Source organism: Thunnus thynnus, chromosome 1, assembly GCF_963924715.1.
Source record: "Thunnus thynnus chromosome 1, fThuThy2.1, whole genome shotgun sequence".
Taxonomy (NCBI): Eukaryota; Metazoa; Chordata; class Actinopteri; order Scombriformes; family Scombridae; genus Thunnus; species Thunnus thynnus.
Window position 1 is genome coordinate 28,674,591 of NC_089517.1, and position 26,317 is coordinate 28,700,907.

Below are 26,317 nucleotides of genomic sequence, written 5' to 3' on the forward strand. Positions count from 1 at the left end.
GTGTATTTTATTTCTGAATTACTCTCGTGAAAAGTCAGGAAATGGTGCAAAACCAAGCGCAATGCGGAAGGATATGCAGATGGTTATGTGCGATGGTAGTGCTAGGTAAAGGTTCAGCCAATCAGAGCGCGGGTAATGCATCAGTAGAGAATGGGGCCGGACATGTGACTTTGGATGGCGTGCGTGCAGTAAATTTCCTGAAAAACGCAGTGGTTTGGTTACCGTGTAATTCGATACTTTGCCCTAAACAGTGGGTCCACATGAGCTTCAAACGAATAATATCTCGTACTGTCATGTGAAATATGTTTTGTTGTACTCAATTGTCGTGCAGATGTGCAAATCAACGGTAACTGAAGATGTCAAAATGTTGTCTGTGGCTCCATTTAATCTTACGAGCCGATACAATAACATGAGACCCCAATACTGTTTATTCAATAAATATACGAGTTGTTCATCCTGAAATACATGGCCAGTCTGTACACGTTTGACCAAAGTAATACTTAAAAGAGGAAGCTCTGCTGTGTTAATACCTTACTGTCTGGTGTTTGAGGCAATACCTCCATCTAGCGTTTAATAATAACAATAACAGTTTGGAATTATTTTACTGATATGCATTGTCTCTATATTGCATATTAGAAAAAAATATTTAAAAAAAAAAAACATATAGGTCCATGCACCTGGAAATATAGCAAAATTATTATTGCAAGGGCTATTGTGTGCCTAAGTTCATGCTTGTCTTTTTTCCATTCATATTAGGTACATTTTTAGTGTATATTTAATTGATTTTAACTTTTGACTTTAATATTCCCAAATTACACATTTTAAGCACACAAACCATATCTATATACTCACACCAATATGCAAAATACAAATGTATCAACAGAACTTGTGTTACTAGGCTTATATAATATTTATGAAAACACAAATTATAATTTGATTTGCATAAATGAAGGCAAAGAAACTTTGTTGGAGGTGCAGTACACAATTTTGTTGCTACACATCCTCGACATGATAGGTATAGTGCCATCACTGTCCTACTCAGCTGTGGGATATTGGTGATTGACAGTAACTTCAAACATAATGTTCATATAATACCACTGCTATTAGTTAGTCCAGTGCAGAGACTAGGCAGCTATGTCTCAGATGTTCCCCAGGATGATTCATTCCCTTGTTGTGATAATCAGCTCTGCCGAGGAGACAGCAGACAGTAACCAAATCCTTGACACAGACATAAATGCCCATCAAGCAAAGTGAGTTTAAAATTCAAACCTAAACATTTAAACTATGTAGCAGAGATTAGACAAAGCATTCCCGCAAAGATACTTCTCAAAGTGCCATTTACCTTGCAGATATGGGAAACACTGATGCTTCTTTTTTTCTGGATTCCCTCTGTCTTACTGTACAGGGATACCTTTCAGTGAGTCCAGGTCCCCCCTCCCTGTATCCCAGTTTGCTCTCACCTGTTGACAGCTGTGGTGGTGTTAGCGCTGCTGCTTCCACTGCCCATGTTGCTGTCTCACCAGGTGCTGTCAACCTCTGCCTGGATATACACTACTCCACAACCTGAGGCCAATGGATACACCTGTCCAGGTGAGGGACAGATCTGCCGTCCAGTCACTTTATCCACTGGCCAAGCCCCTGGCTGTCAGTCAGTATTAATGGCTGTTAGCCCCTGTGCCATGAGGTACAATAAGACACTGTGGGAATATGCTCAGATAAATCTCAGGCATGATCTGATAGGACGCCCTAATGCTTCTGAAGATATTAATACTGCACTAGTACAACCACTGCAACCTATGATATAAAAGGGGCTAAACGATCAAGCAAAAAAGTGAAACAAACAAAAGAACTAAAATAACACATTATGTTACAATTCTGATTACATTATGAAAGCAATAAGATCAAACAATAAAGACTGTTTGAGCTGATGTTTAATAAAAATAGAAATCACAGTATTAGTGACCACTTATGTTAGTTTTTCACTAGCATGGTTTAGCACTAGCATTAATGAGAATCACCAAGTGACAGTCAACATCAAGAATATTTTTCACCTCCCTCTTAACTATTGCATGACATCAAACTGTGTCCTCCATATTTATATAGGCTACTGCAGTCAGGGTATGTGCTCTTCAGTTTGCCTTGTGTGCCAAATAAAAGTTTAAGGATCTTAATTTTCTCCTCCTCTCCTGACTACAGCCATACATCGAGCAGGCAGCTGGCCGATGCTCCATCCCCACCTGTTCATTAATCTGTCTATTCTTTAGGTCAGTTCTTAAATAGATTCCTTGAGATAATGAGGGTAAGGACTGATTATCTCAAAGGCCTAATGACACATGCACACAAAGACAGTGCTGTAGATACAGTGGGCATGGAAACAAATCTTTATGTTATATTAGTTTCTAAAGATATTACTGAAATATTAATATGACTATTGTCATATGTTTTGACAATATTGAGTGCATGCGTAGCTGCATTTATGTAGCATGACCTGCAGCTATGGATGCAAGCACTCAAGTGTAAAGCACAAATTTTGCATGCAACATATTTGTGTTCTTTCTTGTCTTGGAATACATTTAGACAAGATATGAAAGCATTTAAATATCGGCTTGAAGCTGCCTCCGAGGCATGGTGGCACATTAATAGGCACTGTCTAATGCAGCCACACACACACCATATGTACACACACAGCCAGACGAATATACACGAGTGGAGCCTTTTTCCTCCATTTTTTCCTCTTATTTCTCAGCAGCAGTGCAGTCAGCTGTAGGTCACATGACTGGCTGCCTGGTCTCACTGAGCATGCTCAGACCCCTCAGTGTTGTCAGGCAAAATATAAGACAGCAGTAGGAGCCGAGATCTGCAATAGATAAACACACAGACTCATACACACCAGCTGGCTTGCTTGCAGACACACACCACAAGCTCAGAGAGAAAAGCGCTGTAAAATTGGTGGATCACAGCTCTGGTTTCTCCAACATCTTATTTTAATGGGCTTATTGTCATCCATCATTTCAGTGGAAAACAGCCACCGAGAGAAAGAGGCAGGTGTGCCCTTTAAGAGGGGGAGCAGCTGAGGCAAGGACAGCATCCAAGTCTCCATCCTCTGTGAAGGTAAGTGTGGATGGATGGGGTGGGGGTGCAGAGCATTGGGGGAGGGGAAAATCCGCCTGACTGCATCTGTGTTTGTGTTAAATAGTTATCAGAAGGAGGAATGGGGACGATGGTGGGGTTGTTGGGAGGGGGTTCGGTCTGTCGGAGACTCTATTGGTATGTGAGATGACAGAGGCTGTGGGGATGGTGGGGGGAGGGGGGGGAGTGTAGATGCTAGCAGGGTTGAGGACATGGCAGGGCAGCAGGCATATAGAGAAAAGGAGAGGAACTGAAGTGGAAGACGCGGTAACGACAGGGGATCAGTGATTAAAAGGGTGCAGTTTGTGTCTGGAGGGGTGTTTAAGAAAAGAAAGGAGCCAAACCATCATAAAAATGTGATGTTATCAGGATAACGAAAACACAGTGTTATGATTTTTTTGTGTAGACATGGAGAAAATGGCCCAGTCTAAGGTAGAGATGAGCTTGCTGTCCAAAGATATGGCAGCAAACAAAGACAAAATGGATAACTGGTGTTCATTTAATTATATTGACCAATAGCATTGATGTCTTCATGCGTGATGTTGTTGGAAAAGCATTCTGTCCATAAGTGCCAAGCTATGTTGACATCCAGTCTTTGTTTGAACACATCTCAGAGTCCAGCCCTGAAATAATAAATGTTACAAATTCTTTATATTTTTGGTTTATTTTGTGCTTAATGATGTAAATTGTAATTTGTATTCTGATACTGCAGTATGAAATTTGCAGCTGTGTATCAGCAGCTTTATGTAAAAAGGACACCACACTGATTGTTTACATGTCTGACACAAAATGTGATGGGCTGCTATGAAATACAGAGTGTACTGTAGCTGCGGGTGTTATATCAGTGATGTTGTTTATCCATTCAGTTTATCTGCTTATTTGGTCATAATTTATCTAAATACAAATTCAAGATCTTTTTTTTCCAAATCATGAGAGCTGTAACTATTCCCTTATAAGCAACCATTATTTTATTATGTTAAATGCTTGAGAAATATCTTTTACTTAACACCCTGTAGCCACAGGGAATTCTCCTAATGCTAACCCAGAAAATAATATGTCATTTCAGAAATTCCCAATCCTCTTTTTACCAGGCAAATCAAAAAATGGCAGTCTAACAATGCACTGACATAAGCACATGTGCTGTTTTTGCTGTGAGTCTATAAAGGAGTGCCAGCCTTTGGTGCTTTGGTATTAATTGATGTTTTTTTCTGAAGAAAAAAAACAAAACAAAACAAAGAAATGGAGACATCCTTGGTACTGAACGTACAGCACATATCTCCCACACATTCTCTCCACCATGATTAATGCCACTCTGAAAGGAGGCAGAGATGGCTGTTGCTAGGATACATGGCAAGGTGAAGTGCAGACGATTCAAAGAAAAGAGGAGGAGGTCACTATTTACGAAGCCTGGCATCACTGGAGATGGCCTCTTTGTTTCATATTTGCTTGCTTTACTGAATTTTAATTTCTATTTTACCAAGGTTGTTCGGTGTGCAAGAAAGAGAGCTGGTCAACTCTGGTTTTCTGTTCTCGTTCCTTCCCCCTGGAAATTAGCTGCAATGGTTGGCAGTAGTCAAAGGCCTAAACCTGTCTGAGTGAGCCCTATGAACAATAGACCCAATGGTAAGACAGTAAGCATCTTATTATGGTAATCACTGCATATGATTAAGCAGTCTTGTCCTTTCATGGTTTTGTTTAAAATTCTTAAACTGGTAATTTTAATCAAATTGGATGTTGTGGTTACTCACAGATACTTGATTATATCAGACTGTTCAATTTTAGTATTATGTAAGTAATGAATGTAGACAGTTGTTTATGCAACTGGACCTCTGGGGTTCGGGCTTTAAGTAGTAAGACATTTTATCATCCTATCCCTATTAATTTGTTAGTTGAGCTCTTAGAATATCCTGTCTTTTGGAGATAAGTCACGCCTCCTCGTCTCTCCCTTTTGAGATGCTATATAAAGCACTGTTTTGAAGCCCTTGAACGGGAGGCTAAATAGGGAGACGCGAGAAAGGATGTGAGATGAAAGGATGATAGAAAGCGGTTGCATTTTCTTTCCGCTCCACTATAATGGCCTTTTCACAATGTGTGGGCCTACAGGACATCAAAGGCCAGTGTTGGACAGACGAGGAGTCGGATGGGGAGAACGAGTCGGAACAGTTCCTGTACGGCATTCAGGTAAAGAAGAGGCTATTACCTTTCATAAATCTCTATGTTGAATCTGATGTTGTTAGGATATTGTCTGTGTGCTCATTAAACTTCATTCTTGTAAAGGTAAATATTTTAGCCTGATGGTGGCATAAAGGAAAAGTCTCCAACAACATAAAAATTGATTCTTTATGGACCACATAAATCTGGCTACTAGTTTTTAAGATATTGATACATTTTGTCCTGATAGTCGTGCCAGACAAAAAGCCAGGGGTTACTAAATTCATTCAGAAGGATCCTTTTTGGGGATCATTAATGTCCAGACCAAATTTCATGAGAACGTGGTGGTTAGTTGTTGAGATATTTTGCTCTGTAAGTGTAGAGCAGATGAACCGGCTAAGTGACATTTCCCTTTCTAATGCCTCGCCGCTAGAAGGACAAAAATTTGAATTCATCAGAGGGAGGATATTCTGTTAAAATGTGAGGTGTCCGTGTTTTACAAGGATCTTGGCTCAATGTGAATTTTTGAAAATTGACAATAGCAAATATGACATTTAAAACTACAAAGTACAATACAGGTTCGAGAAAACATGTCGTATTGTCTCTCAAATGATGTATCACAGTGCTTTTCGGGTACTGTCACCCTGTGCTACCTGAAGTATCAATCACAGGCAACACTGTCATTCATTTCTGTAGTTCAAGGCTTCACTTCTATATAAGATCTTAATCTGTTAGTCATCCTTTTTTACCGTTATCTTACAAGTCTTGTGATTGAAATGTAAATCCAATCTGGGGCTTAAACCTCATTTCCATGCATTCAGAGAACATGAAAGCAGAGTAGTGAAGATAAGGATGAAAGTGTGGGATCTGTTCTACACACACAGAGCTGAGGAGATGAGAGTCTGACTTCAAGTCTAGACACCAGAAACACGTAGGACAGACTTGGGTCAATATTATTATTAATCTTTTTCAGTGAACGTAGAAAACGCAGTCGGGTAACCCCGGAAAACATTGAATGTGAGGATATAAAATGATCACTGAAAAACATAGATGGATGGATGAAAAACATAAAAAATATAATTTTACTTGCATAAAAATGACTCGCCACTTTTTTGACGTTCTGATTAGGTAAACTCATTCGATTTAAAGATACTGTCATTTCCTGTAGTCGCTCTACAAAGATCTCCTGAACACGTTTCCTTGTGCCACATTTGAAACTATGTAACTGTTGCATTTTATTTCAAATATAAAATGTGCTTGATGCTGGAACAGAGCTAGGAAAGACTGACTAAATGGAATAAATTACAAGCCATGCTGAACTGGACTTCCTAATCCTTTAAAGCAAAATTCTGGTATTTTATATCTAGAGTCTCATGTCACGATATGCAAATACCATGAGAACCTGGTCTGGAGTGTTATCGTATATTGGTTAACAGGCTTGTGTTTACTTATTGTTACTTCACTTGAATGTTTGACTTTCACTGTGCAGAATGATATACAGTACAAGTGAAAGGTTTGGACACACTTTCCCATTCAAGGGAATGGGAAGGTGTGTCCAAACCTTTCACTGACTGGTACTGTATGTGCAGAGTTTGACACAACTGTTTCTCTGTGCTCTGAGTTTAAGGTGTTTATCTATGAACATGATTTTGTGACATCGCTAATAGTGAGAGGCCAGTTTTTTTTATGTGGATTCTATTAAATGTCTTTAAAAATGCGTGGAGTGGGATCTTAACATAAAGATACAGTCACACAGTGTTTTGAAAAGAAAAAGAAAGGAAAGCTTCTGTTACGAATATGTTAGAAATGTTTTTCTTTCACTAGTTTGTCCACAGCCTTGTTCTGTGGGGATTCCAGTACTGTATGTGTGACCAGTGTTCATTTACTGCTTGTGGCAGGGGAGCTGTGCTGCTGATCTGTACCGCCACCCTCAGCTGGATGCAGATATTGAGGCAGTAAAAGACATCTACACTGACAGTGCTGTCTCTGTCAGGTACAGCACACACACACACAACTGTTTAGGACTAATTTGAGGTTTAACCAAACAAACAAAATAACCCTTTTAATAGGGCTGAAATCAGCTGAAAGGGTCAGAGTATAATGTATCCCATTACTTATGATCAATTAACTGTATCTTTTGTTGTTGGACAGGGAGTATGGGACCATTGATGACGTAGACATCGATCTTCATATTAACATCGGTTTCTTAGATGTGAGTCAGCATTTCTCTTTCTCTGCATCACTTCCTCCGTCATTGCCCATTACTATTCTAACGTTGACATTTTGCAAAGTAACACATCATGTATAATGCATCACATGCTCATAATTTATTTATGCAATGGGAAATGGCCCTAATAAGGATGCTAACTCTGTATATTTATGTGTATGTGTGTATGTGTGTGTGTGTCTGACTCAGGAGGAGGTTGCAACAGCTTGGAAAGTAATCAGAACAGAGCCCATTATTCTGAGACTGCGCTTTTCTCTTTCTCAGTACCTCGATGGACCTGGTGAGTAAAGATGTCAGTGTGGATGTTGGTTTTCTGGGAGGGACTTTATGTATTTGTGCCACTCACTGAACGTGGGAGGTGAGTACAATATGTGCTACACAAGAGGGAGAGTGAAAGAAAGAGTCTGTGTGTGTCTGCGCACTGTGTAATAATGTTAGTCATCTTCATTCAGAGCCGTCAGTAGAAGTGTTCCAGCCCTCCAATAAAGAAGGCTTCAGTCTGGGCCTGCAACTCAAAAAGTAAGTCATGTGATACACTATATTTAGCACCTTTATATTGAGGGATTTGTCATGAATTTGTTCAGAGTAGATTTTATAATTTAACCAGTTTCCTATAAAAATGAACCATTTTGTATGACCAAAGGCAGAAATATAAATCAGAGATTTATTTTTCAATTTAAGGTTTCAATTGGATAAACAAAATAGATACATAAACATTTAAAAGATGTCGCTTGTAAAACAAAACAATAATCTATACACACGGCTTAATTAACACCAATGACAAAAAGAAACTGATCACCATCTGCCATGTTCATTCACATTTCTTCCTGCTTGACTCTCTTGTTTTTGTAACATGGCAGGATCCTGAGCACGTTCACCTCACAGCAGTGGAAGCACCTCAGTAATGAGTTCCTCAAAGCCCAGCAGGAGAAGAGGCACAGCTGGTTCAAAGCCGGAGGAACCATCAAGAAGTTCCGTGCCGGGCTCAGCATCTTCTCCCCCATACCCAAGTAGGTTGTCTCTCTTTCTCACTTTGCATCTCTTTCAAGGCATCTACACATTATTTTTATTGTAAAATAAACATGTACGCAATTTCCAGCAATGATGTTCACCTGTTATACAATAATTTAAATGTTTGTTTGTGTGTGTATCCGTGATGTCTTCAAAAATGTTTTATTATTCCTTGTCCTGATTAGCTTTTAAGCTCTTCACTGTTGCCAAGTGTATGCAATCACTGAAGGAGAGGAGCACAGATTAATTTACCTCAAGTACAGAAAACAAGTAGGCTAGCATTATGTTGGCATAACAACTATTTTCTTGCATTTTTTCCACATTAGGTAGATATGTGAAAGCATTTTAAATAAATATTTAAAAATGTGAATCAGATTTCTGCAGTCTTCACAAATGTTCTTCATGCATTTCTAATTGGTTAGTAAAATCTCATATTTGACCAAAATGTGTCTATTATAGCTAAATAACTGAAAACACACACCTTTAGCTTTAAAGGGTGTATCATATAGAGGTTTAGGTTTTATATGCATTATTGTGCATCCATCTGTTTTTGTGATTCAGTCTGTATCCAGATCACAAAAGGTTCCTAACACCTGGTTCTAGCTATGTCTTTATCAGGAAATAACTGCTTCACAGAGAATGATTTCTTTTATGTCTACAGCATACAACAAGCAAACTATTTTCTCAAGACTGGAGATTTCTGAGGGACTTCAGTAAAATCTTATCTATCTGCTCAACAAAGCATGAGCTGTAAAGATAGTGATGAAAATACTTTGTGATGGTCTGTCTGTAAAAAGTGAACTGTTGCAAAGATGACAAGACGCAATAGAAGCAGTCTGACACAACATAATGTAGACTGACTAAAATTAAAAATTTGAGACACACACACACACATACACACATCCCGGTCCACGTGATGGAGGTCAGCTTTACTAACTACTAGACTGTCTTGATGTCCTCATGACTTGACAGGAGTCTCATGTCAAGAGGGTACATAGATAATGTACTGAGAGCAATGGTGCAAGTGAACATTTTTGCATTTTAAGTATAACACTGTTAGTGTCGTGTGAATGACCAGAATAGAGTGTGTAAGTGTTTTTTAAACCAGGTACTGACCGTGTAAACACGCTGCAGTCTTTACGATACAAGAATACAGCTGAGTAGATTATTGAAAATGATATGATTCGTGTTTGTAGCAACATTACAAAGATAAACTGATTTTTCATCCTTTGGTTGTAAAGGTTGGCAGGTTGGTTGTGGATGCTGTTTGATATATGGTCTTCTTCCTCTTGCCATCAATTTCATTGCTTGCAGTTGTATTTCTCTTCAGTCAAATAAGCCTTTCACATAATAGACTTCACAAACAGGTTATTCATGCTTATATGTATATTGTGTTTTTTAGTTTCCAAATCTAATATTTATAATATTTGGAAAAACTGTATGTTAACAGTTCAGCTGCATGCACAGTTTACAGTTATTTATGTGTTGAAGCCAAACACTCCACTGTGTAATTTTTACAAAGACCTGGACAATGGCGACATTAGAGTTTTCTTATCCTTGTATGGTTGAAGTGACGCACATGCTTCGTGTCTCACTTTTTTCTAGGTCTCCAAGTTTCCCTCTGATCCAAGACACGGTTTTAAAAGGGAAGCTGAGTGTCCCTGAGCTGAGAGTGACCCGCCTGATGAACCGTTCTATCTCATGTACCATGAAGAACCCTAAAGGGGAGCTCTTCAGCTATCCACCAAACAGCCAGGTCAGTGTGAACCAGGAAAAATCGGCACCTATACATCCACAGTATGTGGAGTCAGTTGCCTTTCAGTTTAAAGTATAATTTGTGAAATTAACAAAATTCCACTGTTGCCACTCATTTGTCCTTAATGTGTCTCACTCACACATCATTTTGTGGTTGTTTTGTTTTTGTCACAACTCTGAGACTTAACTTTATGCTCCTTAGATTTGTGTGTTGTAACTAAGTAGATGTAGATGCTATGATAATGACTTCAAAATCAACCATAATACTGCAAAATGTGGAAAATACACACAAAAAGAATTGAGTGCTGTTTGAAGTCACTGTATGATGTTCTCCTCTGTTTGAATCCACTGTGATCCACTCTGACCCCCCCTTCCCCCTCTCAGTCACCTGGCACCTGCACTGTTCCCACCCGAGCCTTTCCCTACCCTTTCCGTAACATGGCTGCTGCGCCGTTTCCCATAATGCTTTGTCTTCACTTGACTCATCAGACTGTGGCTGTCCCGGCGGCCAGGGCCCCTGCGCAGATTACCACGAGGCAGCTGATTGAATTGTTTTTCTCATCCCAGGCGGGCGGCCACTGCAAGAACATCCCTACCTTGGAGTATGGCTTCTTAGTGCAGGTGAGACATCATGGAGATATGGGTTCACGTAACGATACACTTATAAACCCTGTCTGAGAGTTTAAACATATGATAGACAATTAAAATCAATTATGTTTCATCAGGATTAGGTTTTAATGAGAAAGTGCCGAAAAGTTATGTAGCTATAAAAATTGGTTACTTCAGTTTTTTACTGGGAGTTAACTTTTATGTAAACCGGTTTTGATACTTAAATTATAGACTTAATATACCAGTCATGATTGGTGGCAGATGGCAAAAGCCACAGCTGTGCATATAAATTTGCTGCATCGTTGTAGTTTTAATCAGAACATTTGCTCATGCAGTTAAAATCAAAATTAAAAAAAGAACCTTAGGCCCAGAAGCAAGCAGTGGCTCCTGTTAAATACACAAAAATAATGCATTTGGTTATTGTCTTCTTTCTTTTAGCTAATGATCCATGATGTACACAACAGTCTATTCATGAAGGCCCACCTTCAAATCTGTACTGATGTGAGGGCCCTATTGTATTAGCTGTTTATGCTCGGGTGCAGGTTAAACCAGCCAAAATTGCAGCGTGAAATTTTCGTGTTGTGACAGTTCCACTGCCAAACTAGTCTTTATTCCTTTATAAGGCAGTGCTAGTGGTGGGAGTGATAACTGGGAACACCGCTGTGTTTTTCTCCTTACAGATAATGAAGTACTCAGAGCAGAGGATCCCCACGCTCAACGAGTACTGCGTGGTCTGTGACGAACAACACGTCTTTCAGAATGGATCCATGCTCAAGGTATCAGACATAAGAAAGAGAAACAAACAATACAGATTTATAAACTGCTCCATTTTGGTTAAAAAAAAGAAGAAAATACAACAATTAGCAAATGATATTTTCACACTCTATTAGTAATATGATCCTGTTAATGGATTTTCCACAATAGTAGGTGTGAGGTAGAGAGAAAAGAGTGAACAAGAGAGTGTATATCTGTAAGAGTGTGCATGGATGAACTTGTTTTTGTGTAGTTATGTAGAACACGTTAAAATGGGTGTATTGTCATCTCCCTTTATCTATGTGTGTGTTTATGTAGCCAGCTGTGTGCACAAGGGAGCTGTGTGTGTTCTCCTTCTACACTTTGGGTGTGATGTCCGGAGCTGCAGAGGAAGTGGCCACTGGAGCAGAGGTGACAACAACACAGCAAACAAAAAATGATATCATTCAGATTCTATGTATAATTTATTCTTCATTTCCAAACTTTATGCATCCTGTTGGAACTGAGGCAGATTTTACTGTGATGTTACAATGAATCAATAAAAGCATCAAAATAAGTCGATGACAGAATCAACTAAAGGCATAAAAATGTAAAATCCCTCCCTCTCCAGGTGGTGGACCTACTTGTGGCTATGTGTCGAGCTGCTCTTGAGTCTCCCCGTAAGAGCATCATCTTTGAGCCCTACCCATCAGTCGTTGACCCCAATGACCCCAAGACTCTGGCCTTCAACCCAAAGGTCAGCATCCTCATTGCTGGAATTTAAAACCACTGCCAGCGTTAAAACAAAGAAATGTTATTGTATTTATTCACAAACTGAATGCATGAGGTAATAAAACAGTAATACTTATATTGTTAGTTCTGTCTTTGAAGCACAGTGCAGTGAGCATCAGATAACATTTCTTTTTTGGAAGACATTGGATAATTAGCATATTGCAGTAAAACTAGCAATATTTATACAAAACTTTTACCTCTACAAGTGATTTTAGATGCCTGTATGTTCTTCCCTCTCTCATTGCATACAATGGATGTTTGGCTCAACCGATGAACACAGAAGAAGAATTATGAGAGGCTGCAAAAAGCGCTGGATAGCGTCATGTCCATCCGGGAAATGACCCAGGTACAAGAAGGAGATGGGAGGGGCAGAAGGGAAAGCTACAGTTAGGCTTTATGTATACTGCTCCAAATAGCATCATAATTTTTTTGGTTTATATGAGATCATGACTGTGTGTCCAGCCATTCCTTATACCGTCCACAGTTCTGTATAGTCAATGGCTCCCACTGTGGTGTTTGGATGGCATGAGTAGGGTCTTTGTCTAGCAAAGTTGATGCTGATTAGTTTACTATGTTTTCCATTGCCTGTTTACCCAGTGTGTCTGGACTGTATTTATACTATATATGCATCACATCACAGGTCTGTATCTGACCACTTGCTCATTTGGTTTTGGGAAAAAAATGTGAAAAATAAATCTGAACCAACATATGCATGTGTGGTTTTGCCAGGGCTCATATTTGGAGATCAAGAAACAGATGGACAAACTGGACCCTTTGGCCCATCCCCTGCTACAGTGGTGAGTAGAGAGGATCTGTTCTAAAAAATAGGTTTATTCTACTTTGCATGTTGACAGGCTTTCACTTCATTTGAGAAAATAATGCACAGAACTACTCATCGATATAGAGCATATTAAACTTAATATTAGGTCAATTATCATACACAGCACAGTAATGATTATGAGCTAATGAAAATTATGGTTCTAAATGTTATCATGTTGATGCAGATTTGCAATTTATGATTTGCGCTACATAAATAAAAATACTTTTGAGTCCACTTTAAATTGTGTTACACCTTATTAATTTAATCCTCTTTCTGTCTTTCTGCAGGATTATTTCCAGTAACAGGTCTCATATTGTCAAGCTGCCTCTCAGTAGGGTAGGAAACCAGAATGACATCCCCCTCCAGTCTCCTTTACCAAATTAGCTGTTTGCTGTTTTGTGTAATTTGATGGTTCATGCTCTCTCTTTGTCTCTCTCTCTGTCTCTCTCTCTGTCACTTGCTCTCCCTCATAATGGTATTATGATAGCAACTGAAATTCATGCACACCTCCCACCAGTTCCTGCTGCTCAGTAGCCCCCCAGCCAAGGAGGCTCGTTTTCGCACTGCTAAGAAGCTATACGGCAGCACCTTCGCCTTCCAGTGAGTGCCCTTTACTCCTCCCATTAGCAATACAGTTTTTATACGCTTGAAACTCTCTGTTTTCATGGTATGACTACTTTAAAGCTTATAGCTTATAAAGCTTATGAAGGAAAATCATTTAGACTGTTATAAAATATAAAATAATTTGCAGTCATTATATTGTTCAGCTTTTGCAAATATAATGTGAGAAATTACATCCTGTAAATAATTGATCTCAAAACAAGCATAGTCACTAGGATGCATGCATAATTTAGCATTAGAGCAGTACACTATGTCAAACATGAACATGCCAGCGTAACACCTGGTCATTATATTGTAGATGGAGGGGCCACTCCAGCACATTTTATGGAACCATAACAAACAACACCACAGAGCAGTGGATGCTCTGTTGGACAGAGAAACCACCTTGCTAAGCCAGCACATGGAGCCAGCAATATCTGTGAGATAGAAATTTGTACTGTAGCAGATGGGGCTATGCTGAATATTTTAGATACACATAGCCCATCTGGGTACTAGCAGGGTACAACTAACTCATGAGCAGTGCTAACAGTCGTCCTTTATGCTGGTTAATACTACACATTTAATGATTCTCACCAGAAAATTCTAAATATGTAAGTCTGCCTGGCTGCCCTAATTGTAAATTGATATAAATAGAAAAATACATATTCAGAGTCTGTTTAATGACAGAATTTTTCTTTGTGTATCAATTAGAGACAGTAGGATCAAGAACTTCTTACTGCCTCAAAAGTAGTTAAAAATAACAGCAATCATGACTCTGCTCTGACAGTTGTTTTTTATTTTAATACAACACGATGAGAAAGATGGTCTGGATACCTGCACTGGGACATGTATTCACACATTGTACTGAGAGACAGCAGTGATGGGTTGTCAGCTTTGATCTTCATCTTCTGAATGTCAGGGGATCATCTTTCTTCTAAATATTAAATGATATAAATTTGGAGAACTATGATGATGTAACAAAATGTCCCCAAATATCCTTGCACAAAGTATATAAATAGATACACTGGTTCCTTTGTGGTTGGCAGTAGAGAGCTGGATTCTTATTTAATTTCTTTGCACTTCACTAATAATTCACAGCACTTTCATATACAGTGTATAATAAAATAATAAATAATATAGAGGAAATGTTCATTTGCTGTTCCCTATTGTTGCTCTCCGATGAGATGAGTGATTCTTCATCTTTCTAGTTCATGAAAGCTTTTTAGTTTTCACACCAGAGGTTAGCGTGAGTTTTAAACTTGAGTGAGAGCTTTTTTTAATTAAAATATTATGAAGATTTTAGGAGATGCCAGATGAAACACTGCACAGCAAATCCAATGACACAGGACAAAATGCACCTGAGTGTTCATTTATTTTCACGTTCTTAAACAGCATGGGTCGAACTACTGCACAACAGTGGTTGCACACTGGGATCCAGGCTGCTTATATTCACACAGGCCTTTGTTTTACCTCTTCTCTCTTATCTCTCCCTCTCTCTACACTTGCTCTAGTGGTTCCCATATAGAGAACTGGCACTCTGTTCTGAGAAATGGACTAGTCAATGCCTCTTATACCAAACTGCAGGTACGTAACCCTGGCAGTTGGCTGGAATTTACGATGCATCTCCTCTCGGACAGTAAACCTGCTCTCGGACAGAGCAGGCTTGTTGTCCGGCTGATTCATTTTTGCAGTTAATGGATGCCACGTTCCCTTTTGTCTGCTTTGCAATTGGCATTTTAGCGAGCAGGGCACACTGGGAGATTTTCCCGGCTAATGTCGGCTGCTTTTTTCCTCCCTCCGCCGACAGCAGCGGATGTCACATCTCTTCTTGTTGTGGGACAAAGGGAGGGGGCTGTGGCATCAGCTGTGATGTCAGGAGGCTGCCTGTGTGCCCTGTTGGGGTTAACCACCTAGAGCACTGAGTAGGCTAGGTCTGAAGCTGAAGGATGCAAAGGACAGTCTCCATGGTAGTGAGTACAGGCTTCTTCGGGGTGAATAAGGAGGGCTTCCCGAAGGTCAGTAACTGGCACCACTCATTATAGAGTCAGACCTGGGTCAAACTGTAGCCACAAATCATTTAAAGCATTAATTAAAACCTGGTTGATGATAGATATATAGAACTGACATTATAAGGACCACACAAATAGTATCAGGTCAGAGACCGAAAACCACATTTCCTTCTATATATATTCCTTTTTTACTCAGGTTTGCATCTCTATAGTGTTCAGCCAAGGTTGTGTTGGACTTTGTGACCCAGGTCTGTAAAAGAAAAATAAATAATAGAAGGAAAGAAGAGGTGCGCACCAGATATGGCACAATCCAACTGATAATGACTTCTTGGAGATACAACGACATATCCTGAAAATAGATTAAACACAATTAAATCAGAAGTCTCAAGGATCTTTGAAACTTTGACGTCGGTCGTGATTGCTCTATCGTGCTGCTGTGTTTCATTTATGCCTTCTTTGTTCTCCAACTTATGAACTTTCACTGTTTGATCTCGCCTCAGTGCTCGTCTGCCTCGTCTTTTTGCTCTCCGTTTCACCTTGAGCATTGACACCCCCTTCCTCTGTCATTGTGTTTCACAGGAGGAGGACTGAATCTGCCTCCAGCTCCAGCTATCACACAAAATCTCTCGTCTATTGTTCCTTTTGATTTCTTCCAGATGTGCCACGTCCTGACCTCCATCTCCCTCACATTTTATTCCCAAACTATGAAGTAGCTCTTTGTTCTTCCTCTCGTTTCTCCTCTGGTTTCACTGTTTCACTTATCAACACTTGCACCTGTGGTCCCTGTTTTTCTCATGATGTACATTCTCATATGGAGACTCTTCATCATTGTTAGTCACCCTCATATCATCTTTACCTTCAAGCCATCATATGTATATCTTCTTTCTTTGGCTCTTTGCCACCCACCATTTTTGGATTCCTATGTGTGTATGTTTTTATGCTTGTTTTTATGACCTGTGTCAAATAACCACAGTAAATACAGCACTGTTTGTGTTGATCTACTGTACTCAGAGCAACAGATTCGTGGGGTTTGCCATGTAAACTGTCATAGAAACATATAAAACACTGACTTATCTATTCCACTGATTCAACTACAGTAAGTCTGGTATGTACTGTAGTGTATGTGTGAGTACATCCGTGTGTGTATGTGAGGATGTCCTGTGCAACTGCTCAGTGACCCTTCCTTCCTTCCTGCTCTTTTCAACCCAAGCTGCATGGGGCAGCGTATGGAAAGGGCATCTATCTGAGCCCCATCTCCAGCATATCTTTTGGATACTCAGGTAGGAACGACTCATTCCTCGCCACTCAGCCACCCTCTGGCTCCCCCCCTTTTCCCTGTCTTCCACCATGTTGACTGAGTTTGCTCTGTGTGTAACATGGCCTGATTATCATCCTGGAACACTCCATTGACACATGTGGGAGCTTTCCATGCTATCCTGTTGTGCTGCACTGTGTTGTGTGTGTCCATTTTGGGAGCTGGGAGCTGGGCCTTGGGCCTTTGAGCTTGTGTGCTGCCTTCCATACCATACTTTATGTTGTGGCTGTATAGAATGGGGCTGTCAGTGGATTTGTGAATGTTACTTTGTTGGCTTTTTATATTGGTTTCATTAGTGAGATGGGAGTGTAGAGTAATTTATACAAAACAAACAAGTGCCTGCCACTATCTTCCAACTGGAGACCATATTTACTTCTCCTTACTACTCCCTCAGAAACACATATTTGAAGATTGGATTTCAGCACATACTATTGTATTCTGATATGGTTTGGTGCAGTTTGCCAAAGGGGCCCACCTGCACTATTTAAATGCCCCTAAGGAAGGATTTTCCAACTTTAAGAATGGGTACGGAAGTCTTGAATTTTAGCTAGAAACTGTCCTTGCCTGATCAAAACCAGTAAATAATTACTCCTCTAACCACTTACTCACTTTTTAAAAGGTGGTTTCAGATCTAATAATACTATCTAAAGCGATTATTTCTCCACAAAAGCTGTACACCCTGTATCCCCTTTGTTTTCAATACTGAAAGTTGAAATTCATGACGCAATTTATTTTTTAAATATAAAAATATTCTCTGGCATTTTGGAACGATAACCTTCATATGAAGGTTAGCACTGTGGGTAATGATTTCTCAGTACAAGGTTTTCAAGACCACTAGAGGAAGGTTTTTCACAGCTTGAGTGACTCGAGGTAAGGTCGTTCTGACTGAGGGTTGTTTGCTCTCTGTATGCTGCTCTTGCAGGAATGGGGAAAGGACAACACCGCATGCCCACCAAAGATGAACTGGTGCAGCGTTATAACCGCATGAACACCATACCACAGGTGAGGGAACAAGACGTACTGCAGCCTGACTTAATTTATAAAGCAAAAAACATCTTTTCAGAAGAAAAGTTAGACTACTTGAATATACAGTATTCACTTTACACACAAAGAATTTGAAAGAGGAGACAAGTTAAGGAAGGACTGGAAGCCTCTGGAGAAATATAGTATTGATTGAGTTGAGGGCTGTTACTCAAAAGGTGAAAAGGTGAAAAAAATGTTTTGTTGTTGAGTTTAAATATTTTAAATATTTTTTTACAACCACTGAACCAATTATTTGACTGATAACATTTTGTGCCTTCGCAATGTTTGGATAGCATTATTACCTCAGTTGCATCATGGTCTTTCCTGTAGCAGGTCGATGATTTTTCTTGTTTCTTTTTTCGATAGAGCCGTCCGATACAATCAAGGTTTCTTCAGAGTCGAAATCTGAACTGCATCGCTCTTTGTGAAGGTAATCACAAACAGAAAGTAGATGATGTGTTAAAGCAGGGATGATAATGGATACGTGGCATTAGTCTATTCAATTAATATACTCCGCTGTGAATCTGTCTCTTAACAAATGAAAGAAAAATGAAATGAGAAAAAATGTCATAAGGTTAGATCATTAAAATGTAAATGGGTAATGTGATTAGTGTATTAATGTGAAGTAATACTTATAACAGTTATAGCAATTATGATAATGTGATTATCATAATAGGAGAAAATGATTAAAAATAAAGAGGAGACATAAAGCACATCACTTAGCTATAGATAATAACTTTAGGTATTGAAGCTATAGTCTATCTTATGTTGTATTGTACAATACCAAAAACAGCAACACTACTATTACAACCAATAATAATGATAAAAGAGGAAGAAGCATCAAATACAGACCACCATTCCTCATCATGCACTTTTTGCTCTTCTTTTCTTTAAAACAGTGATCACATCTAAGGATCTGCAGAAACACGGCAACATCTGGGTGTGTCCAGTGTCTGACCACGTCTGTACTCGTTTCTTTTTTGTGTGAGTAATCTCATCATTTTTAATGCCTGCATATGATGACAATATTTTAATGGAGAATTATGGTACATGCTGCAGTTTCCCTTTATCATCATTTTAAATTACCCGTGAATAAATTGTACCGATAGTTGAGTGGTGTAACCACTCTGATAAACTGGGTTCCTCTCAAGTCAGAGCTTTTCAATATGATGGTTAAAGCTGCAGCGTTTGGAGCTCAGCAGATAAAATATGGCATCCAAACTGGCTGCTGATGTTAGTGCTTTGAGTCCAAGCTTTAGACATATTCACTAGATGGCAAAGTCTATTATCATGTTCACTGCTGTCTTCTGAGTTGGAAATTAGATTTAAGATGGCCTGCAATCAAATTTAAGTCACAGCTAAATATAATTTGATTCTGAACTTGTGCTCTGTGTATGGTTGTGTTTTTCAGCTTGGGCTAACGGTTAATATGGTTAGAATAAAAACAAGAAAATGTGTTGTCAGTACTAACAACAGCTCTTCTAAAACTTGTCTCCCAACTTATCTCCTCCACTGCATTTACCAACATAGATAAGATCACAACAACATCAACATAAAAACTGAGGGATTGTGCAAGAGAGTGATTAAAATAAAGCAGTTGATTCAACACTTGAACTTCCCTAAAACATACCCAGCATGAAACAAAACTACAAAAAAGAAAATAGAATTATACTATATACTGAACCATATGTGAACTCATCTATTTATATATAATATGCAGGTATGAGGATGGCCAAGTAGGAGATGCCAACATTAACACCCAGGAGCCTAAGGTGCAGAAGGAGATCATGCGTGTGATTGGGACCCAGATCTACTCCAGCTAATGGTGGTTCACCAGTGACGCTTGGATCCATACGTCTCTCTGGCGGAGGCACACAGGCAGGACAGATAGAGCGAATGTTTGGGTGAGCTGACCTCAGGCCTGATACTGAAGGTCGAGGGAGCTCTTGAGCACATTATACCTAAAGTCGATTTTGTTCTGTTCCTCTTGTTCTGCTCTTTCTCCTCTGTTCCTCTTCTCCAAATGGTTACACATTACATGTTCATTTAACCTTCAGTTAGTTTTAACTTGGCTAAAGTCAGTCTGCTTTTCTCAGTTTGTGACATTTACAACAGAACTGAAACACACACTGGTGAAGGGGAAAAAGGAAGTAGGCACTGGAATGGCTCTCGACACACACTTACTTTCAAATCCTGGGTTGACTGAGTTTTTTCCTTTCTTGCTGCACTTTTACTGGACTAATTATCTCTATTTATTATTTCTCTTTGTGAATATCTACTAAAAAATAATTCCAAATGGTAGATCCCTTTGTGGCAAATAAGTGGTGGATTTACATGCACATAGAAGTTTGTTCTCTTATTGTGTTTAAAGCATTATCTCTGATCCCTTTATTTAATATTCTTTGACTAATGACATGAATTAAGGTCTGTGATATGGTTATCTGAGAGGGAAGCATTTACTCTGTCATTTTGTCCTTGTCCACCTGATGAAACTCCCAGAATCTAATAAGCGAGGTGTGGCTTGAACTCAAGTTACATACACTATAGGCACTTTGTTTTTGATAACATTATCAATAGTATTATGATTTTTCATGACAGAATTAAGACCATTCTGATTGATAAAGCACCTTCAAAACCTCATAGCCCTAAAATGTCAAATATGCAGGAATTAAGGGAAAAAACAAAACAAAACAAACTTTTTTATCTTTCCTGCCAGATGTGTAAATTTTAAGGTTTCATACACCGATCATAAAATTCTTTTAAAGCTCCAATAAGTTATATTTATGCTATGAGCACTGAAGGAAATGGTGCTCTGTAATGTAGAAGGGTTGGTAGTGTCTCACGGAAAATTAATACCTTACTCTGGAGCTTTTTACAGCTTTCAGTTGCTTTTAATTCATTGTTTCAGTTTGCCAAGGCTAGCTTCTGTTCCACCAGCCTTTTATCTGAATTGCTGAAACATGGTACTGAGAGAATCTATTCATTTAACCTGAATGAGTATATACTACTATACGTACTAGTAAATCTTGAGCAACTCATCGTTTTAACGAGGATTAAAAAAAAAAATCATAGCCCCTTGAAGGTTTTGATATGTGCTTATGTTAAATGCTAACATGAATGCTAATGCTAGTTGTTATTAAAATGACAAAGACATTAGCCATAAACACATAATAAGACAACAGTGTAGGCTCAGTTGCGGTGAGTTTGGTTTGATGTTTTTCTCCTTCCCTGTGGAGAAATGTTGCTTAAAGGAGGATATATGAGGCCAAATACTAAACCGGTCACTGTTGAAGCTGTGGGGGTTTCCCCTCAACAACAGCAATATAGACATGAAATTATACATATATGAGTATCCTCTCACTCTCTCTGAAATAAAAATATAGAAATGAGAAGACAAGAGAGCGTGTAATGTGCAAATAGGAAAGACTTACATGAAGTGAAGAGATCATTTACCAAACTGCCATGCACCTTAGATTTAGTATTGATTCTTAAAAGAAAACAGTGGATTGGATTCAGTCTGTAAACATGTTATATCCGTTTGTTGAGAGAGATATTTAGTTTCCTATGTTTTATGTAAAGAAAAAAAAAACAATTCTTGTTCTGTGCCATCTTTTTGTTAAAGTAGGCATCACTTTTTCTTTAAGTGGTGGATAACTCATTTTGGAATAAATCTCTTTGTGTATGAACTACACATCCCATTGGATTCACGACCTACAAAATCCACTGTACAGAAAATCATGAACAGTTTTACCAAATATCTACTGACAACATCCAGTCCAGGTGAGCTCACATCCTCCCCACTCCCACCTAATGGACACTGGATGTTATAAAGATGCATTCTTGTGCAACTCTACGGTTTCACCTCGGAGAATGACGACCTTGTATAGCTAATCAAGTTTATCAGTTAGTCATGTACTGTATGTATGTATGTATGTACGTGTGGGTTTGTATTTTCTTGACATTATACTAGACATTGCACTTAATCAACGTTTGCCTAAACTGGAGAAATGGACTGTCCTCAGACCTGCAGTGGACGGGTAATGGAGGAAAAGGACAAAAAAGAATATTTGAGTCAGCTAGACTATAATATCTAACATCCAAACTATGTCTGTAAGATGGGCTTTCAGTGTCTCCTGGAACTGAAAATTCAGACTACTGAATAGACTTTGAGACACTGAAAGGGAGCGAACTGTAAATAAGGACATTGGAGAACCTGTTGTGTATTGCCCTGAAAGAGGTGGACATGTACAGCTGACTCATTGTGTTGCTGGACTGTGCTAATAGCTGATGCCTGTTTTCGCCAAGAGGTTTGAACTGCGAGTCTCTTTGAAAATCTATTCTCTCGCTGTCTGTCTCTGGTGAGGAATGTTTTCAAAGATGATGTCTACGACAATGATGGTGATTATGATGATGATGGTGAAAGGTGGCGATGTGGAGGAAAAAAAAAGAATAAAGCCTGATTTTGCACAGTTTTATATACAGTCTCCTTTTCTTTGATGTCTCTGTGGAAAACTGTGACCATTACATGTGGAATTGTCCATTGTGTCTGGCGGAGGCTTTGTGCTAGCATCTTGGGCAGAAGGGGGCACCATTACTCCACCAGCATATACATACCACCTGAGTCTTCTATTCTTTTTGAAGTCTAGTCTGACAATCAAACCAGATGTTTTTCTGTATTTGTAACTCTCACATGTATAACTACTTGAATAAGTTTATACAATAATAGGTGAAGTGTTATGTTTTTCCATGTCAATCAGAGGGTTAGTTACCTCACAGGTTCATGCGGTGACGTAAATCAATTATCTTCAGCACTTCTATTCACAGAGCAATTATGTCCTGCACCTAAAAACTGGTTGAAACATGCTTGAAATAAGTATAATTATCTACTTTATGTGTATCACAAGGCATGTTAGTCTCACATAACAAAATATGTCATTTTATTGATTCTTATACAATGCTACCCCAGCAGGAAGAAAGAAAGAAAATAGGCTCACTAATAATAATAAACTGATTTAAAAAAATATATTTTATCTTGCTTTCTTGGATATAGATACTGTATGTAGCTGCAGAATTGTCCTTTAATGACACATTGTCAGACTGGGTAAATGTAATCAGATGAGCTTGAGCATCACATGTACTTCATTCTTATCAAAAAAACACATACACCATACAATACTACACAAAAAAGAAAATTAATACAGCACAGTCCAAATAGGTCTAAGAACTTCTTCATTAAAACAGATATTCCTTTCAAAAACAATTGATTTAGTTCTGGAGTAAGTGCAGAACACCCAAATACAATGGCATATTGCAGCACAATCTTTCTAAAACTACATCTATATATTTCATGTATTGCATCACAAAATCATACACGTTTATATTGAATTCTTCAAATCTAATCTCTCCTGATTTAAAATTGACAAGTATCCTTTCACCTCTAAGAACGCAGATCATCAATAGTTGTTGACCAGCCAACTGCTCATTCTGTCTGTCTTTCTGTCTCTGACCACCGAGAGCTCTCCTCTGTCAAACCAGCTGAACGCATCTCATCGCTGCTCTGTAGCAAAAGTCCAGTCTGATGGCTGTTTTGGCACAGCAGTCCCTGTATGTGTACTACAAGTGCTGGGTGTGTAGAGAGTGGGTGTAATGATAGGGAAGCTGGAGCACTCATGGACCCTTGAAAGGCACTTTATGTGTGTATTTGTGGCTACGGTAATTGGGTCCCTCCCTTTGTTAGTTGACCCATCTGACAGGGCCTGTGGCTGGGCCCTTGTACTGATATCTGTATATGTGTGTGACTAGCAGATGATGTGTATGGTTCACGTGTTACTATGATCTCTGAAACCTGGCCCTCATGTTGGACACGGTCCCCTGGTTTGGCTTTGTCCCCCATTACCAAAGCCAGCTGGCTGGTGGCACACAACTGCACATCGCTTACAGCCAACCGGGGCTTTTTCATGTGTAATTCAACCGTCTACCACTGAGGGGAGCTCTGGTGTTACACTACTCCACTCAAGTTTCAACGGCTCTCTTTGCATACTTAACACACACACTGGCACATATGCACAGGGCATTAGCGCACACACACACAAATACAGGTAAACACGCACTACACAGTGGTTGTTTGGTCAGATAAAGGAGTAGTGACGGGAGGGCAGAGGGTCACCGAGGGTGTCTGGCCCTCGGCGGAAGCGACTGCTCCCAGCCTCCCTCTCTCCTGCCTCTGTAATAAGTGTGACCGTTTGATTCCTGCACAAAAGGAGCAATTACAGGGAGTTGTTTAATCACCCACACTTTTATTGAGCTTGGGGTCTCTTAGCTTGCAGCTCAGGCCCCCGTCGTCGGCAGCAGCGGGCGACAGGAGTGACAGAGAAGGTCGGTGGTTTAACAGGGCGCGAAGGGGTCTCGTTTGAGTTAAGACTTCGCAGGCTACTCTGTACGCTGCAGAGGCCCCGGGGACAGAGACAAAGAGGTAGACGAGACCAGAAGACAGGCTGGCCAGCCAGGCAGAGAGATAGATGGACTTAACAGAGAGACAAAGACTAGAGGGCAGAGTTTAGGGGACACATCAGAATAAGAATCACTTTATTCGCCAAGTAGGATAAATGTGCAGGAGTTTTTCTTGGTAGTGTTTGGGCAGAAGTACAGCGACAATTTATGCAGTGACACAAAACAGCAGACGTATTCAGGTGCATGACAGTGTGGTTGAACTTATTGAGCAAGTGTGCTGAATTCCCAAGAGAGCAATGGAACCGGTAACTAATGTTTTTTTTTTTTAGAAAGAAATGCTTGAAATAAACTACAGTATGAACAAAACAGACATGATTCCTTACAAGCAATGTAGCATGCAAGGACTTGTGTGGACATAGTGTGAGTGCGAGGATGGCATACAAAAAATGTTTTTCTTTAAACAGAGAGAGAGAGAGAGAGAGAGAGAGAGAGAGAGAGAGAGAGAGAGAGAAGAAAAACAACAGAATTCGATTTTCCTACTTTACAGTCAGCCCAGAGCCCCAGTAAGCCCAAACTCCCATTCAAAACAGTACCAACCACTGTCGGTGTCAGTGCTTTTTATTGGATTTTCAGCCCGGGTGTTACTCTATATTTGTGTGCATGCGGAGTGCCTCCTCCTCCTCCTCCCTGGATATGAATGATGGAGTACAAGTCCTTGTCTAGTCCCTCAGAGATGGCATGGAAGGCGAAGGGGGTGGCGATGGATGGAAGAGCTGATGGTGGCAGTGTTTGGGGGAGGAAGGGGGTGGTTGTTTTAAAATGGCACAAACTGGGAAAGAACAGCACCACTGTGTGGTGACCAAGAGGAGAGGGGTGTGGGGGGTGGGGGGGGGGTCGAGAAAAAGCGGGTAGAAAGAGATAGAGAGTAGAAGAGGATGAGGGGGAGAAGGAGGGAGGGAGGGAAGAAGGGAGTACACCATTGCTGCTCATAAAGCCAACAGCTGTGTGGGTAATGTTTTGTGACACCGAGCCTCTCCGAGCCCTTCTGTTTCCCAGAGAGCTAGGAGACGCCATATTCCGTCGTCACAAATGGCTCTGTCATTCACCCCCTAAGTCTTAATTATCGCTCCCGGTTTTTTGGCCACGTTTTGCCCAGGCGTATGGATCCATCTGCATGCTGTATAATTCCACTCCGCAATTTACAAGTGGCATTTATTACAATGGCCTCTGCGGCATCTCCTCTTTAACACCGGCAGCCCTTTCCAGAAAGACGAGGGGGAACAAAAGAGCAGTGCAATCTGGCAGCAACAGTGCCCACCCTCAGTTCCCTCAAATCTCTCTCTTGTCTTTTTTTTTTCTTTTTTTTCCATCTGTACTCTTACTCTCTGTACAACTATCTCTCTCCACCCCCGTACTACTAATTTTTCCGCTTCTGTTTGTGTGTGTGTGTTTTTTCCCTTTGTTATTAATTTAATTTTTATGGGATTCATAGTACTCGCACAAACCGCCCCCTATCTGCCTCGAAGCAGAGGAAAAGGAAATAGCTGATGTTGATTTTTTTCCCTCCTCTCCTCCTCTCCCCCTTCATAATTCATTTTGGATTAATTCCCTTGTCTTCGGAGACAATCCTAATTCTTTATTATTTCCACTTCACAGGCTTGATGACATCCCCATATCCACATATCATATCCAGG

At 39.8% G+C, this 26,317-nt stretch overlaps 1 protein-coding gene across 4 annotated transcripts; it reads left to right on the plus strand.

Annotated features, from left to right (window-relative positions):
* The first annotated feature begins 1,502 nt into the window (after positions 1 to 1,502).
* Positions 1,503 to 22,648, plus strand: LOC137185946 (protein mono-ADP-ribosyltransferase PARP6). Of its 4 annotated transcripts, XM_067594519.1 has the most exons (24): positions 1,503 to 1,590; positions 3,016 to 3,111; positions 4,611 to 4,752; positions 5,233 to 5,310; positions 7,179 to 7,273; positions 7,432 to 7,492; positions 7,697 to 7,787; positions 7,960 to 8,026; positions 8,368 to 8,517; positions 10,124 to 10,274; positions 10,763 to 10,894; positions 11,563 to 11,658; positions 11,954 to 12,046; positions 12,246 to 12,371; positions 12,687 to 12,752; positions 13,136 to 13,203; positions 13,514 to 13,562; positions 13,714 to 13,826; positions 15,338 to 15,410; positions 17,046 to 17,115; positions 18,073 to 18,152; positions 18,540 to 18,603; positions 19,073 to 19,157; positions 19,894 to 22,648. In XM_067594519.1, the coding sequence occupies exons 3-24, from the start codon at positions 4,750 to 4,752 to the stop codon at positions 19,994 to 19,996; spliced, it is 1,914 nt and encodes a 637-aa protein (XP_067450620.1). In that variant the 5' UTR covers positions 1,503 to 1,590; positions 3,016 to 3,111; positions 4,611 to 4,749; the 3' UTR covers positions 19,997 to 22,648. The 4 variants fall into 4 exon arrangements, 3 of the variants coding, with proteins under 3 accessions (XP_067450620.1, XP_067450612.1, XP_067450629.1); XM_067594511.1 differs by lacking the exon at positions 1,503 to 1,590 and having other exon boundaries at positions 2,817 to 3,111; XM_067594528.1 differs by lacking the exon at positions 1,503 to 1,590 and having other exon boundaries at positions 2,817 to 3,111; positions 12,690 to 12,752.
* The last annotated feature ends 3,669 nt before the right edge of the window (positions 22,649 to 26,317 follow it).

Coding starts and splice junctions, on each gene's coding strand:
- LOC137185946 (XM_067594519.1), top strand. Junction 8,518..10,123: donor ATCTTCTCCCCCATACCCAA/GTAGGTTGTCTC, acceptor ACTTTTTTCTAG/GTCTCCAAGTTTCCCTCTGA. Junction 11,659..11,953: donor AGAATGGATCCATGCTCAAG/GTATCAGACATA, acceptor GTGTTTATGTAG/CCAGCTGTGTGCACAAGGGA.